This window comes from Engystomops pustulosus, chromosome 2, assembly GCF_040894005.1.
Source record: "Engystomops pustulosus chromosome 2, aEngPut4.maternal, whole genome shotgun sequence".
NCBI classification, from domain to species: Eukaryota; Metazoa; Chordata; class Amphibia; order Anura; family Leptodactylidae; genus Engystomops; species Engystomops pustulosus.
In genome coordinates, this window is record NC_092412.1 from 669,790 (window position 1) to 686,670 (window position 16,881).

At 50.8% G+C, this 16,881-nt stretch overlaps 1 protein-coding gene across 1 annotated transcript in view; it reads right to left on the reverse strand.

The window, feature by feature from the left end:
• Positions 1–16,881, reverse strand: part of DNHD1 (dynein heavy chain domain 1) — a 140,745-nt gene that overhangs the window by 102,735 nt on the left and 21,129 nt on the right. The window contains exons 17-23 of the mRNA XM_072133564.1: positions 16,746–16,837; positions 16,315–16,531; positions 13,570–13,695; positions 13,341–13,438; positions 10,387–13,261; positions 10,172–10,307; positions 9,679–9,823 (exon numbers count right to left, since the gene is read on the reverse strand). Of these exons, the coding sequence (XP_071989665.1) occupies positions 9,679–9,823; positions 10,172–10,307; positions 10,387–13,261; positions 13,341–13,438; positions 13,570–13,695; positions 16,315–16,531; positions 16,746–16,837 (3,689 nt within the window). The remainder of the gene's footprint in view (positions 1–9,678; positions 9,824–10,171; positions 10,308–10,386; positions 13,262–13,340; positions 13,439–13,569; positions 13,696–16,314; positions 16,532–16,745; positions 16,838–16,881) is intronic.

Below are 16,881 nucleotides of genomic sequence, written 5' to 3' on the forward strand. Positions count from 1 at the left end.
TATGGGAGGATAGTCAGGAGAGGTGAGTAGAGGGACAGGTGAGGGATGAGATATGAGAGGAGATATGGGAGGATAGTCAGGAGAGGGGAGTAGAGGGACAGCTGAGGGGTGAGATATGGGAGGATAGTCAGGAGAGGTGAGTGGAGGGACAGGTGAGGGATGAGATGAGAGGAGATATGGGAGGATAGGCAGGAGAGATGAGTAGAGGGACAGGTGAGGGATGAGATATGGGAGGATAGTCAGGAGAGGTGAGTGGAGGGACAGGTGAGGGATGAGATGAGAGGAGATATGGGAGGATAGTCAGGAGAGGTGAGTGGAGGGACAGGTGAGGGATGAGATATGGGAGGATAGTCAGGAGAGGTGAGTAGAGGGACAGGTGAGGGATGAGATGAGAGGAGATATGGGAGGATAGTCAGGAGAGGTGAGTAGAGGGACAGGTGAGGGATGAGATATGCGAGGATAGTCAGGAGAGGTGAGTGGAGAGACAGGTGAGTGATGAGATATGGGAGGATAGTCAGGAGAGGTGAGAAGAGGGCCAGGTGAGGGATGAGATGAGAGGAGATATGGGAGGATAGTCAGGAGAGGAGAGTGGAGGGACAGGTGAGGGGGGAGATGAGAGGAGATATGGGAGGATAGTCAGGAGAGGTGAGTGGAGGGACAGGTGAGGGATGAGATATGAGAGGAGATATGGGAGGATAGTCAGGAGAGCTGAGTGGAGGGACAGGTGAGGGATGAGATATGGGAGGATAGTCAGGAGAGGTGAGTAGAGGGACAGGTGAGGGATGAGATGAGAGGAGATATGGGAGGATAGTCAGGAGAGGTGAGTGGAGGGACAGGTGAGGGATGAGATATGCGAGGATAGTCAGGAGAGGTGAGTGGAGAGACAGGTGAGTGATGAGATATGGGAGGATAGTCAGGAGAGGTGAGAAGAGGGCCAGGTGAGGGATGAGATGAGAGGAGATATGGGAGGATAGTCAGGTGAGGTGAGTGGAGGGACAGGTAAGGGATGAGATATGCGAGGATAGTCAGGAGAGGTGAGTGGAGAGACAGGTGAGGGATGAGATATGAGAGGAGATATGGGAGGATAGTCAGGAGAGGTGAGTGGAGGGACAGGTGAGTGATGAGATATGGAAGGATAGTCAGGAGAGGTGAGAAGAGGGACAGGTGAGGGATGAGATGAGAGGAGATATGGGAGGATAGTCAGGAGAGGTGAGTGGAGAGACAGGTGAGGGATAAGATATGGGAGGATAGTAAGGAGAGGTGAGTAGAGGGACAGGTGAGGGATGAGATGAGAGGAGATATGGGAGGATAGTCAGGAGAGGTGAGTAAATGGACAGGTAAGGGATGAGATATGAGAAGAGATATGGGAGGATAGTCAGGAGAGGAGAGTGGAGGGACAGGTGAGGGGGGAGATGAGAGGAGACATGGGAGGATAGTCAGGAGATGGGAGTGGTGGGACAGGTGAGGGATGAGATGAGAGGAGATATGGGAGGATAGTCAGGAGAGGTGAGTAAAGGGACAGGTAAGGGATGAGATATGGGAGGATAGTCAGGAGAGGTGAGTAGAGGGACAGGTGAGGAATGAGATATGGGAGGATAGTCAGGAGAGGTGAGTAGAGGGACAGGTGAGGGATGAGCTATGAGAGGAGATATGGGAGGATAGTCAGGAGAGGAGAGTGGAGGGACAGGTGAGGGGGGAGATGAGAGGAGATATGGGAGGATAGTCAGGAGAGGTGAGTGGAGGGACAGGTGAGGGATGAGATATGAGAGGAGATATGGGAGGATAGTCAGGAGAGGTAAATAGAGGGACAGGTGAGGGATGAGATATGGGAGGATAGTCAGGAGAGGTGAGTAGAGGGACAGGTGAGGAATGAGATATGAGAGGAGATATGGGAGGATAGTCAGGAGAGGTGAGTAGAGGGACAGCTGAGGGGTGAGATATGGGAGGATAGTCAGGAGAGAAGAGTAGAGGGACAGGTGAGGGATGAGATATGGGAGGATAGTCAGGAGAGAAGAGTAGAGGGACAGGTGAGGGATGAGATATGGGAGGATAGTCAGGAGAGGTGAGTAGAGGGACAGGTGAGGAATGAGATATGGGAGGATAGTCAGGAGAGGTGAGTAGAGGGACAGGTGAGGGATGAGATATGGGCGGATAGTCAGGAGAGGTGAGTAGAGGGACAGGTGAGGGATGAGATATGAGAGGAGATATGGGAGGATAGTAAGCAGAGGTGAGTAGAGGGACAGCTGAGGGGTGAGATATGGGAGGATAGTCAGGAGAGGTGAGTGGAGGGACAGGTGAGGGATGAGATGAGAGGAGATATGGGAGGATAGTCAGGAGAGGTGAGTGGAGGGACAGGTGAGGGATGAGATATGGGAGGATAGTCAGGAGAGGTGAGTAGAGGGACAGGTGAGGGATGAGATGAGAGGAGATATGGGAGGATAGTCAGGAGAGGTGAGTGGAGGGACAGTTGAGGGATGAGATATGCGAGGATAGTCAGGAGAGGTGAGTGGAGAGACAGGTGAGTGATGAGATATGGGAGGATAGTCAGGAGAGGTGAGAAGAGGGCCAGGTGAGGGATGAGATGAGAGGATATATGGGAGGATAGTCAGGAGAGGTAAGTGGAGAGACAGGTGAGGGATAAGATATGGGAGGATAGTAAGGAGAGGTGAGTAGAGGGACAGGTGAGGGATTAAATGAGAGGAGATATGGGAGAATAGTCAGGAGAGGTGAGTAGAGGGACAGGTGAGGGATGAGATATGGGAGGATAGTCAGGAGAGGTGAGTAGAGGGACAGGTGAGGGATGAGATATGAGAGGAGATATGGGAGGATAGTCAGGAGAGGGGAGTAGAGGGACAGCTGAGGGGTGAGATATGGGAGGATAGTCAGGAGAGGTGAGTGGAGGGACAGGTGAGGGATGAGATGAGAGGAGATATGGGAGGATAGGCAGGAGAGATGAGTAGAGGGACAGGTGAGGGATGAGATATGGGAGGATAGTCAGGAGAGGTGAGTGGAGGGACAGGTGAGGGATGAGATGAGAGGAGATATGGGAGGATAGTCAGGAGAGGTGAGTGGAGGGACAGGTGAGGGATGAGATATGGGAGGATAGTCAGGAGAGGTGAGTAGAGGGACAGGTGAGGGATGAGATGAGAGGAGATATGGGAGGATAGTCAGGAGAGGTGAGTAGAGGGACAGGTGAGGGATGAGATATGCGAGGATAGTCAGGAGAGGTGAGTGGAGAGACAGGTGAGTGATGAGATATGGGAGGATAGTCAGGAGAGGTGAGAAGAGGGCCAGGTGAGGGATGAGATGAGAGGAGATATGGGAGGATAGTCAGGAGAGGTAAGTGGAGAGACAGGTGAGGGATAAGATATGGGAGGATAGTAAGGAGAGGTGAGTAGAGGGACAGGTGAGGGATTAAATGAGAGGAGATATGGGAGGATAGTCAGGAGAGGTGAGTAAATGGACAGGTAAGGGATGAGATATGAGAAGAGATATGGGAGGATAGTCAGGAGAGGTGAGTGGAGAGACAGGTGAGGGATGAGAGGAGATATGCGAGGACAGTCAGGAGAGGTGAGTAGAGGGACAGGTGAGGGATGAGATATGGGAGGATAGTCAGGAGAGGTGAGTAAAGGGACAGGTAAGGGATGAGATATGGGAGGATAGTCAGGAGAGGTGAGTAGAGGGACAGGTGAGGGATGAGCTATGAGAGGAGATATTGGAGGATAGTCAGGAGAGGAGAGTGGAGGGACAGGTGAGGGGGGAGATGAGAGGAGACATGGGAGGATAGTCAGGAGAGGTGAGTAGAGGGACAGCTGAGGGGTGAGATATGGGAGGATAGTCAGGAGAGGTGAGTGGAGAGACAGGTGAGGGATGAGATGAGAGGAGATATGGGAGGATAGGCAGGAGAGAAGAGTAGAGGGACAGGTGAGGGATGAGATTTGGGAGGACAGTCAGGAGAGGTGAGTGGAGGGACAGGTGAGGGATGAGATATGGGAGGATAGTCAGGAGAGGTGAGTAGAGGGACAGGTGAGGGATGAGATGAGAGGAGATATGGGAGGATAGTCAGGAGAGGTGAGTGGAGGGACAGGTGAGGGATGAGATATGCGAGGATAGTCAGGAGAGGTAAGTGGAGAGACAGGTGAGGGATGAGATATAAGAGGAGATATGGGAGGATAGTCAGGAGAGGTGAGTGGAGGGCCAGGTGAGGGATGAGATATGGGAGGATAGTCAGGAGAGGTGAGAAGAGGGACAGGTGAGGGATGAGATGAGAGGAGATATGGGAGGATAGTCAGGAGAGGTGAGTGGAGAGACAGGTGAGGGATAAGATATGGGAGGATAGTAAGGAGAGGTGAGTAGAGGGACAGTTGAGGGATGAGATGAGAGGAGATATGGGAGGATAGTCAGGAGAGGTGAGTAAATGGACAGGTAAGGGATGAGATATGAGAAGAGATATGGGAGGATAGTCAGGAGAGGAGAGTGGAGGGACAGGTGAGGGGGGAGATGAGAGGAGACATGGGAGGATAGTCAGGAGATGGGAGTGGTGGGACAGGTGAGGGATGAGATGAGAGGAGATATGGGAGGATAGTCAGGAGAGGTGAGTAAAGGGACAGGTGAGGGATGAGATATGGGAGGATAGTCAGGAGAGGTGAGTAGAGGGACAGGTGAGGGATGAGCTATGAGAGGAGATATGGGAGGATAGTCAGGAGAGGAGAGTGGAGGGACAGGTGAGGGGGGAGATGAGAGGAGATATGGGAGGATAGTCAGGAGAGGTGAGTGGAGGGACAGGTGAGGGATGAGATATGAGAGGAGATATGGGAGGATAGTCAGGAGAGGTGGGTAGAGGGACAGGTGAGGGATGAGATATGGGAGGATAGTCAGGAGAGGTGAGTAGAGGGACAGGTGATGAATGAGATATGAGAGGAGATATGGGAGGATAGTCAGGAGAGGTGAGTAGAGGGACAGCTGATGGGTGAGATATGGGAGGATAGTCAGGAGAGAAGAGTAGAGGGACAGGTGAGGGATGAGATATGGGAGGATAGTCAGGAGAAAAGAGTAGAGGGACAGGTGAGGGATGAGATATGGGAGGATAGTCAGGAGAGGTGAGTAGAGGGACAGGTGAGGAATGAGATATGGGAGGATAGTCAGGAGAGGTGAGTAGAGGGACAGGTGAGGGATGAGATATGAGAGGAGATATGGGAGGATAGTCAGGAGAGGTGAGTAGAGGGACAGCTGAGGGGTGAGATATGGGAGGATAGTCAGGAGAGGTGAGTGGAGGGACAGGTGAGGGATGAGATGAAAGGAGATATGGGAGGATAAGCAGGAGAGATGAGTAGAGGGACAGGTGAGGGATGAGATATGGGAGGATAGTCAGGAGAGGTGAGTGGAGGGACAGGTGAGGGATGAGATGAGAGGAGATATGGGAGGATAGTCAGGAGAGGTGAGTGGAGGGACAGGTGAGGGATGAGATATGGGAGGATAGTCAGGAGAGGTGAGTAGAGGGACAGGTGAGGGATGAGATGAGAGGAGATATGGGAGGATAGTCAGGAGAGGTGAGTGGAGGGACAGGTGAGGGATGAGATATGCGAGGATAGTCAGGAGAGGTGAGTGGAGAGACAGGTGAGGGATGAGATATGAGAGGAGATATGGGAGGATAGTCAGGAGAGGTGAGTGGAGGGACAGGTGAGTGATGAGATATGGGAGGATAGTCAGGAGAGGTGAGAAGAGGGCCAGGTGAGGGATGAGATGAGAGGAGATATGGGAGGATAGTCAGGAGAGGTAAGTGGAGAGACAGGTGAGGGATAAGATATGGGAGGATAGTAAGGAGAGGTGAGTAGAGGGACAGGTAAGGGATTAAATGAGAGGAGATATGGGAGGATAGTCAGGAGAGGTGAGTAAATGGACAGGTAAGGGATGAGATATGAGAAGAGATATGGGAGGATAGTCAGGAGAGGTGAGTGGAGAGACAGGTGAGGGATGAGAGGAGATATGCGAGGACAGTCAGGAGAGGTGAGTAGAGGGACAGGTGAGGGATGAGATATGGGAGGATAGTCAGGAGAGGTGAGTAAAGGGACAGGTAAGGGATGAGATATGGGAGGATAGTCAGGAGAGGTGAGTAGAGGGACAGGTGAGGGATGAGCTATGAGAGGAGATATTGGAGGATAGTCAGGAGAGGAGAGTGGAGGGACAGGTGAGGGGGGAGATGAGAGGAGACATGGGAGGATAGTCAGGAGAGGGGAGTGGTGGGACAGGTAAGGGATGAGATGAGAGGAGATATGGGAGGATAGTCAGGAGAGGTGAGTAAAGGGACAGGTAAGGGATGAGATATGGGAGGATAGTCAGGAGAGGTGAGTAGAGGGACAGGTGAGGGATGAGCTATGAGAGGAGATATGGGAGGATAGTCAGGAGAGGAGAGTGGAGGGACAGGTGAGGGGGGAGATGAGAGGAGATATGGGAGGATAGTCAGGAGAGGTGAGTGGAGGGACAGGTGAGGGATGAGATATGGGAGGATAGTCAGGAGAGGTGAGTAGAGGGACAGGTGAGGGATGAGATATGAGAGGAGATATGGGAGGATAGTCAGGAGAGGTGAGTGGAGGGACAGGTGAGTGATGAGATATGGGAGGATAGTCAGGAGAGGTGAGAAGAGGGACAGGTGAGGGATGAGATGAGAGGAGATATGGGAGGATAGTCAGGAGAGGTGAGTGGAGAGACAGGTGAGGGATAAGATATGGGAGGATAGTAAGGAGAGGTGAGTAGAGGGACAGGTGAGGGATGAGATGAGAGGAGATATGGGAGGATAGTCAGGAGAGGTGAGTAAATGGACAGGTAAGGGATGAGATATGAGAAGAGATATGGGAGGATAGTCAGGAGAGGAGAGTGGAGGGACAGGTGACGGGGGAGATGAGAGGAGACATGGGAGGATAGTCAGGAGAGGGGAGTGGTGGGACAGGTGAGGGATGAGATGAGAGGAGATATGGGAGGATAGTCAGGAGAGGTGAGTAAAGGGACAGGTAAGGGATGAGATATGGGAGGATAGTCAGGAGAGGTGAGTAGAGGGACAGGTGAGGGATGAGCTATGAGAGCAGATATGGGAGGATAGTCAGGAGAGGAGAGTGGAGGGACAGGTGAGGGGGGAGATGAGAGGAGATATGGGAGGATAGTTAGGAGAGGTGAGTGGAGGGACAGGTGAGGGATGAGATATGAGAGGAGATATGGGAGGATAGTCAGGAGAGGTGGGTAGAGGGACAGGTGAGGGATGAGATATGGGAGGATAGTCAGGAGAGGTGAGTAGAGGGACAGGAGAGGAATGAGATATGAGAGGAGATATGGGAGGATAGTCAGGAGAGGTGAGTAGAGGGACAGCTGAGGGGTGAGATATGGGAGGATAGTAAGGAGAGAAGAGTAGAGGGACAGGTGAGGGATGAGATATGGGAGGATAGTCAGGAGAGAAGAGTAGAGGGACAGGTGAGGGATGAGATGAGAAGAGATATGGGAGGGTAGTCAGGAGAGGTGAGTAGAGGGACAGGTGAGGAATGACATATGGGAGGATAGTCAGGAGAGGTGAGTAGAGGGACAGGTGAGGGATGAGATATGGGAGGATAGTCAGGAGAGGTGAGTAGAGGGACAGGTGAGGGATGAGATGAGAGGAGATATGGGAGAATAGTCAGGAGAGGTGAGTAGAGGGACAGGTGAGGGATGAGATATGGGAGGATAGTCAGGAGAGGTGAGTAGAGGGACAGGTGAGGGATGAGATATGAGAGGAGATATGGGAGGATAGTCAGGAGAGGTGAGTAGAGGGACAGCTGAGGGATGAGATATGGGAGGATAGTCAGGAGAGGGGAGTGGAGGGACAGGTGAAGGATGAGATGAGAGGAGATATGGGAGGATAGTCAGGAGAGGTGAGTGGAGGGACAGGTGAGGGATGAGATATGGGAGGATAGTCAGGAGAGGTGAGTAGAGGGACAGGTGAGGGATGAGATGAGAGGAGATATGGGAGGATAGTCAGGAGAGGTGAGTGGAGGGACAGGTGAGGGATGAGATATGCGAGGATAGTCAGGAGAGGTGAGTGGAGAGACAGGTGAGGGATGAGATATGAGGGGAGATATGGGAGGATAGTCAGGAGAGGTGAGTGGAGGGACAGGTGAGTGATGAGATGAGAGGAGATATGGGAGGATAGTCAGGAGAGGTAAGTGGAGAGACAGGTGAGGGATAAGATATGGGAGGATAGTCAGGAGAGGTGAGTGGAGGGACAGGTGAGTGATGAGATATGGGAGGATAGTCAGGAGAGGTGAGAAGAGGGACAGGTGAGGGATGAGATGAGAGGAGATATGGGAGGATAGTCAGGAGAGGTAAGTGGAGAGACAGGTGAGGGATAAGATATGGGAGGATAGTCAGGAGAGGTGAGTAAATGGACAGGTAAGGGATGAGATATGAGAAGAGATATGGGAGGATAGTCAGGAGAGGTGAGTGGAGAGACAGGTGAGGGATGAGAGGAGATATGCGAGGATAGTCAGGAGAGGTGAGTAGAGGGACAGGTGAGGGATGAGATATGGGAGGATAGTCAGGAGAGGTGAGTAAAGGGACAGGTAAGGGATGAGATATGGGAGGATAGTCAGGAGAGGTGAGTAGAGGGACAGGTGAGGGATGAGCTATGAGAGGAGATATTGGAGGATAGTCAGGAGAGGAGAGTGGAGGGACAGGTGAGGGATGAGAGGAGATATGGGAGGATAGTCAGGATAGGTGAGTAGAGGGACAGGTGAGGGATGAGATGAGAGGAGATATGGGAGGATAGTCAGGAGAGGTGAGTGGAGGGACAGGTGAGGGGGGAGATGAGAGGAGACATGGGAGGATAGTCAGGAGAGGGGAGTAAAGGGACAGGTAAGGGATGAGATATGGGAGGATAGTCAGGAGAGGTGAGTAGAGGGACAGGTGAGGGATGAGATATGAGAGGAGATATGGGAGGATAGTCAGGAGAGGTGAGTAGAGGGACAGGTGAGGGATGAGCTATGAGAGGAGATATGGGAGGATAGTCAGGAGAGGAGAGTGGAGGGACAGGTGAGGGGGGAGATGAGAGGAGATATGGGAGGATAGTCAGGAGAGGTGAGTGGAGGGACAGGTGAGGGATGAGATATGGGAGGATAGTCAGGAGAGGTGAGTAGAGGGACAGGTGAGGGATGAGATATGGGAGGGTAGTCAGGAGAGGTGAGTAGAGGGACAGGTGAGGGATGAGATATGGGAGGATAGTCAGGAGAGGTGAGTAGAGGGACAGGTGAGGGATGAGATATGGGAGGATAGTCAGGAGAGGTGAGTAGAGGGACAGGTGAGGGATGAGATATGGGAGGAGATATGGGAGGATAGTCAGGAGAGGTGAGTAGAGGGACAGGTGAGGGATGAGATATGAGAGGAGATATGGGAGGATAGTCAGGAGAGGTGAGTAGAGGGACAGGTGAGGGATGAGATATGGGAGGAGATATGGGAGGATAGTCAGGAGAGGTGAGTAGAGGGACAGGTGAGGGATGAGCTATGAGAGGAGACATGGGAGGATAGTCAGGAGAGGGGAGTGGAGGGACAGGTGAGGGATGAGATGAGAGGAGATCTCAGGACAGGTGAGTTCAAGGATATGAGAGAAGATCTAAGTGGATAGTTAGGGACAGCTGAGTGGAGGTACAGGTGGTTACTTACCTGTCCTGCTGCAGGATTTGCTATAAGGGTCAGACTATCAGGTGCTGGAGTCACCTCAAACACTGATATGTCCTGTGGTACTTCCACCTGTAGGGCGCACTCTGTGAGTGATTTCCTCAAAAACTCATCAAACTCTGAGCGATGTCTGTGGGGTGGAGGACAGAAACAATGGGTGAGGGATGTTGTGTAATGTGTCCTACTGCCTGACCCCTGACCATACTGCTACACTCCCTCCCTAGGAGGACACTTATAGTAGTGTATTGACCCTACTGATGGGCAGTGGCTTCTCAGGAAATGTATCAGTCATCCTATCTGTTCCTTAAAGTCTTAGAACAAAGGACGGGGTCCAGAGCTGGGACTTACCAGTCCTTTATAGACAGAGATCTGGTTGCGCGGTCAGACATTGGGGACTAGGACGTTAGGAGATGACACTTGAGTGGAGGAAAGGAAGTATATATTGTGAGCAGAGGCGCACATAGAACTGCCATCTTACCTGGCATGGAGGTGACCACCAAAGGCCCAGACAAACGCGTAGAGGAAGAAGGTCTGTGCCCGCTGGTGGTTGTCACACAGGATGCCCTGGTCCTTGTCGGTCAGTGTTGAAGTTTGCGTAAAAGACTGAGCTCCGTCTGCAGGGAATAAGAGTCTATGATGAACACCCCTGGTAAAAGTGTCACCTCGAGTCTTACCTGATCGTCATGACCTTACCTGTAGATCCATGTGACTGGTCCTCATGTTCTGCCTGCTCCGGAGCTAGATAGGAGCTGTCACGCAGGAGATGCTGGTCCATGAGAGCATAAAGAATTGTGCAGAAGGAGGAGATGTGTTGGACTCCACGAGCTGAGGCTGAGGGTCTGGCAGGATGAGGATGGAGAGCAGAGCTGCAGTGATCCTCCAGGAAGCCGAGGGTTTGTGGTATCAGGTATTCACACAGGGTCTGGAGCTTGTGCTGTGTGCTCTGCATGACTCGGTATTTGATGCACATGCTGGATATAGAGGACTTCAGTATCGCCCTCCATGTTTCGTGGCCCCCACAGTACACAAGGCTGCACAGCGTGGACATCGCAGGGCTGAGAGTCAAAAGGTCTGGCATTTCAAACACAATCTTAATCTTGTCTGTAAGATGTAGCTGTTGACCAGTGGGCAATGTCAGGAAGGGCCATGGTCCAAAGAGGCAAGAAATAGGCTCCACCCACTCAAGAGCGACTGACCCATCCAGTATCATCCATTTCTGGACAGCAGACCCTTGAGATGCTCTATGGAGAACACTAGAGAATACTCCATTACCGTCCATGGCTCCTCCAAAGAGTTCATTGGTACTTAGGCTGTTGGGGTAGAGGTGGACACTTTGCACATATTGGTATGATAGAGTGTTGGCACCATTGATGGACGTCTCATGGCTTGTACTCACCTCATTGGCAGCAAGGAGGTTTAGTGTCTGTTGCAGGGCCTTCCAGCAGGTGGTCTTTCCACTGCCTGCAGGACCTGTCAGGAGAACTCCTGAGCCTTGCTGTATGGCCTGATAAAGCTGCATAACATTATTACTGAGCTCCGTATGAATTTCCAGGCCAGACTCATGAAGATGACGCCTGAGACCCTGAGAAAGGACATCTTCGGGCTGAGCACAGGCCAGCAGGGATACAGACACTGGAAACACACTTCTTAGCAGGTCCTTCAGATGATTCTCCTCAGCAACTTGATGGCTGGACCACAGGGAGGAGGCCAGGAGAGCAGTCACCACTTTTGTCTCTTCCTGTAGGCCCAAGGTCAATGTGGTGCTTCCAACATCCATAGAAGGTGGGGATTGGCACTGGTCAGAGTCTCCGTGCGATCTCGTGGCTGTTTTATCTAGTTTCAGAGAGACAGCGGCTTTCTGGATTATATTCTTAAGAAGAGGAAGGACACTCGCTCGAGTAATGACACCAGACTCCACGGCTAATTGTAGGAAACAGGAGAGTTTCTTGGCCAAGGTTAGATGGTCTTGGAAACCTGCAGAAAGCAGTGAAAGTTCAGCAATGTTCTTTAGGTCAGGAGAGCAGAAAGACACCGGTCTGAGGAGAAGACGGAGGCTACTCGGGAGGTCAGTGGGCGAATCCATGTGAGGAAGAGTAACAAAGCAACTATAACTTCTCCTCACTGGCAAAGTCCTTTCCTCTAGCTGGACATATCCAAGTATGCCTGCTCGTTCATCTTCATGCCCAGACACTTCTGCCTTCTTCAGAGCTTCACAGGAGGACTGGACAGCACTCAGTAGTTGCCCGAGAGATGTCAGGACATTGCACTTCAGTCTCTGAGCACTGTCCAGTACAAGCCATGCACCTCCCTGAAGAGCCCCTTCCAGATGAAGAGTCAGTCGGATGACATCGATCCCAGCCCAGCATTTCAGCACCACAACCTGACGACCAAGGGCATTGCCAAGAGCCAACAAAGTCTGAGTCCTGAGGCCTTCATCCTGGCCAATCACAGCCCCACACTCATACCGCTCCAGTGCCAGAATTATACCCAGAGAAGTTCTCTCAGAGACTGCAGGCTCCATGATCTTCATGTCTAACCCAACATACTCATGTTCATATGTAAAAGAGTGTCCCAACACATCCACAAAGCACAGAGGAGATGTGCTCTTAACTGTGTCAGATCCAGGTTGTGCATCACTGCCATCTCCCTGTGTCCCTGGTGGTGTCGGTGCTCGGTACTTCATCAGCTTGGCCCATGAGAAAGAATCTAAAGTCTGTATCCCATTATCCAGCAGGCCCCATGTCCTGTCCCGCTGCAGAACGGCCAGGCTGATCCATGCAGACAGGAAAGCCATCTCCTGCTGGTTTGCCCGGTCGATCTGTCGTAGTCTCTGTACCAAGAGCTCTATCTTCACATTATGCCAGTCTCTAAGCCATGACCTTTGGTCTGTGAGGATTAGTTTCTCCATGAGTTCACACCACACCACCTCCTCAGTAACTACCAGGCACTGGAGGTGAAAGGACACACCATGTTGCACCCAGCACCATAACTGGTCATGTAGCTTAGGCTGTTGGGGAAGGCAGCTCAGACGACCTTCAGCCAGACTCATTGTAAGCTCTTCCATAAGACTTTCTCGAACTCTCTGATCCAGCTCTTTTAACCAAGAAACAGTCCCCGGGTTCCATGTTAGTGGAGAATTGAAGTGCAGAGCTTCTCCATGACTTCCAATGACCCCTATGGTTAAATGTTTACTGATAACAGGGAAGCTGTAGGAATCAGGGGACTGGATTTGGAATAACATATCAGTAAAGTACGGAAAACAGAGGAGTGCACAAGGTAGACGATCCAAGGGATCAGGAGAAGCAGCGAGGACATCGATCACCTCCTGATCACTGAGGAAGAAGAGTCGTGGAAAGTCACAGCGAAAGGCGTACAGCACGTCCACAAGAGACAATAACATGGTCTCCATGACACTGATGCCCCTCTGAAGGGCAGAGCACAAGGAATCACCATGGAGGTGCCACTCCCGTCTTCTGCTGGGATTCAAGATGGATAACACCAGAGGATCCTGCACCGTCACTTCCAGAAAGGAACGGTAACTGCGGTCAATAGACTGGAACTCTGCCATCTGCAAACAGGAGAACCTGGTAGGGTGAATCCTGGAGCAGGAACCCCATGTCACCCATGAAGGGAGCTCCAACACTCACCATCTCAACCCGCGACAGGGAAATCTCCATCTCACTCTGAACTTTAGTCAAGAAAACCCATTTCTTCTGAAATGTAACCCAGAGATCCAGAATATGTCCTAAAAACAGAAATGACACATTAAAAGGTCATCCAAGAACTAAAAGGCCACATCTGTCCACCAATACATGATGTGAACATGGCGGCAAAGGGCTCCATGTACAAGGTGGACAGGACTGTAGGAAACATTACCAAGACTCTGAAGTTTATGGATCCATCTGGAAATCTCATCACAATGACTGGCAGAATAAGGAGAGCTCCTGATGGCATGAAGAGACAGCAGACTGTCATCAATGAAACTTCTGAGAGTATGTGCATCTGAACATGACAAAAAAATGACAAAGAAGCACAAAATACAAGCTTAATGTCAGACAGAACTCCTAATAAATATATGGTTATGTGGCTGCATGGACGGTCATTCCAGATACAGAGGGTGGAGGGCCTTATACATAGATAGACACAAAGGTAGATAAGCTAGGATAGGATGTCCAAGATAGTGGATAATCTACAATGCTGGAGGTACACACAGACACCGTGCAGGATGCACAGAAGATGCCGGGAGAAGGACATGTGACTGATGGAGACACCTGATTGAGCACAGACACAGGTCAATGAGTGGACTGCACAATGAAGGAGTATACATATATAGATAGACCAACAATGGAGAACAATCAGGACAGATGGACTGGAGGACACACAACATGGAGACAATGAACATGGGAAGAGTTACAGGAGATGGGTGAAGGATGTCCACTGCACAGACAGAACGAAGGATGGATTACCATCACCCAACAATGGAGAACAATCATGACAGATGGACTGGAGGACACACAACATGGAGACAATGAACATGGGAAGAGTTACAGGAGATGGGTGAAGGATGTCCTCTGCACAGACAGAACGAAGGATGGATTACCATCACCCAACCATGAAGAACAATCAGGACAGATGAGCTGGAGGACACACAACATGGAGACAATGAACATGGGAAGAGTTACAGGAGATGAGTGAAGGATGTCCTCTGCACAGACAGAACGAAGGATGGATTACCATCACCCAACCATGGAGAACAATCAGGACAGATGGACTGGAGGACACACAACATGGAGACAAAGAACATGGGAAGAGTTACAGGAGATGGGTGAAGGATGTCCACTGCACAGACAGAACGAAGGATGGATTACCATCACCCAACCATGGAGAACAATCAGGACAGATGGGCTGGAGGACACACAACATGGAGACAATGAACATGGGAAGAGTTACAGGAGATGAATGAAGGATGTCCACTGCACAGACAGAACGAAGGATGGATTACCATCACCCAACCATGGAGAACAATCAGGACAGATGGACTGGAGGACACACAACATGGAGACAATGAACATGGGAAGAGTTACAGGAGATGGGTGAAGGATGTCCACTGCACAGACAGAACGAAGGATGGATTACCATCACCCAACAATGGAGAACAATCAGGACAGATGGACTGGAGGACACACAACATGGAGACAATGAACATGGGAAGAGTTACAGGAGATGAGTGAAGGATGTCCTCTGCACAGACAGAACGAAGGATGGATTACCATCACCCAACCATGGAGAACAATCAGGACAGATGGACTGGAGGACACACAACATGGAGACAATGAACATGGGAAGAGTTACAGGAGATGGGTGAAGGATGTCCACTGCACAGACAGACAGAAGGATGGATTACCATCACCCAACCATGGAGAACAATCAGGACAGATGAGCTGGAGGACACACAACATGGAGACAATGAACATGGGAAGAGTTACAGGAGATGGGTGAAGGATGTCCACTGCACAGACAGAAAGAAGGATGGATTACCATCACCCAACCATGAAGAACAATCAGGACAGATGGACTGGAGGACACACAACATGGAGACAATGAACATGGGAAGAGTTACAGGAGATGGGTGAAGGATGTCCACTGCACAGACAGAACAAAGGATGGATTACCATCACCCAACCATGGACAACAATCAGGACAGATGGGCTGGAGGACATACAACATGGAGACAATGAACATGGGAAGAGTTACAGGAGGTGAGTGAAGGTTGTCCTCTGCACAGACAGAACGAAGGATGGATTACCATCACCCAACAATGGAGAACAATCAGGACAGATGGACTGGAGGACACACAACATGGAGACAATGAACATGGGAAGAGTTACAGGAGATGGGTGAAGGATGTCCACTGCACAGACAGAAAGAAGGATGGATTACCATCACCCAACCATGGAGAACAATCAGGACAGATGGACTGGAGGACACACAACATGGAGACAATGAACATGGGAAGAGTTACAGGAGATGGGTGAAGGATGTCCACTGCACAGACAGACAGAAGGATGGATTACCATCACCCAACCATGGAGAACAATCAGGACAGATGAGCTGGAGGACACACAACATGGAGACAATGAACATGGGAAGAGTTACAGGAGATGGGTGAAGGATGTCCTCTGCACAGACAGAAAGAAGGATGGATTACCATTACCCAACCATGGAGAACAATCAGGACAGATGAGCTGGAGGACACACAACATGGAGACAAAGAACATGGGAAGAGTTACAGGAGATGAGTGAAGGATGTCCACTGCACAGACAGAAAGAAGGATGGATTACCATCACCCAACCATGGAGAACAATCAGGACAGATGGGCTGGAGGAAATACAACATGGAGATAATGAACATGGGAAGAGTTACAGGAGATGAATGAAGGATGTCCTCTGCACAGACAGAACGAAGGATGGATTACCATCACCCAACCATGAAGAACAATCAGGACAGATGGGCTGGAGGACACATAACATGGAGGTAATGAGCTAGAGGAGCTGGATGAAGGACATCCACTGGACAGAAAGACAAGTGGTGGAGGGCCGAGGTCCTGTGTCTTCTCTCACCAGCTAGAAGGAAGGTGCCTGTGTCTTGGCTGCTGTACCCCCTGGCACGGTCCCAGTGTCTGCCACTTGGTGGTCTCTTGGACAGGTCTGGAGGGGGGTCCTCTTTGGAGACACATAGGAAGAATCTGACCAGACAGAACTCTTTTTCCTGCCAGGATGTTTGAATCTTCCCGAATTCCTGAAAGACGGAGAACTCTGCACGAGCCTGGAGCAAGATCTAAGACATAAAGACAAGGGATGAAACTGTGCAGCCGGACAGCTAGCCAATAGATGCCAGGCTGCAGCTCTGAATGTGACTAGTGTAGAAGCTTGGCACATACACTACGTAGAATAATATTATCCATGGTAATAAGCATTATAGTAGTTAACGTGGAGACATTACTGTAAGCCTGATGTGAATATAGGGCCCAGGACCAAGGTGTCCCCCTGACCTTGTGGATTTGATCTTGTTGTTTTAGCAGGGGATCAGACAGTAGCTCCATCAGTGTCAGTGTCTTCAGCCCCACCATAGGCCTCTCCATAACTGAAAGGACATGAATTGGTTAATAATCAGAATTGTGGCTACAG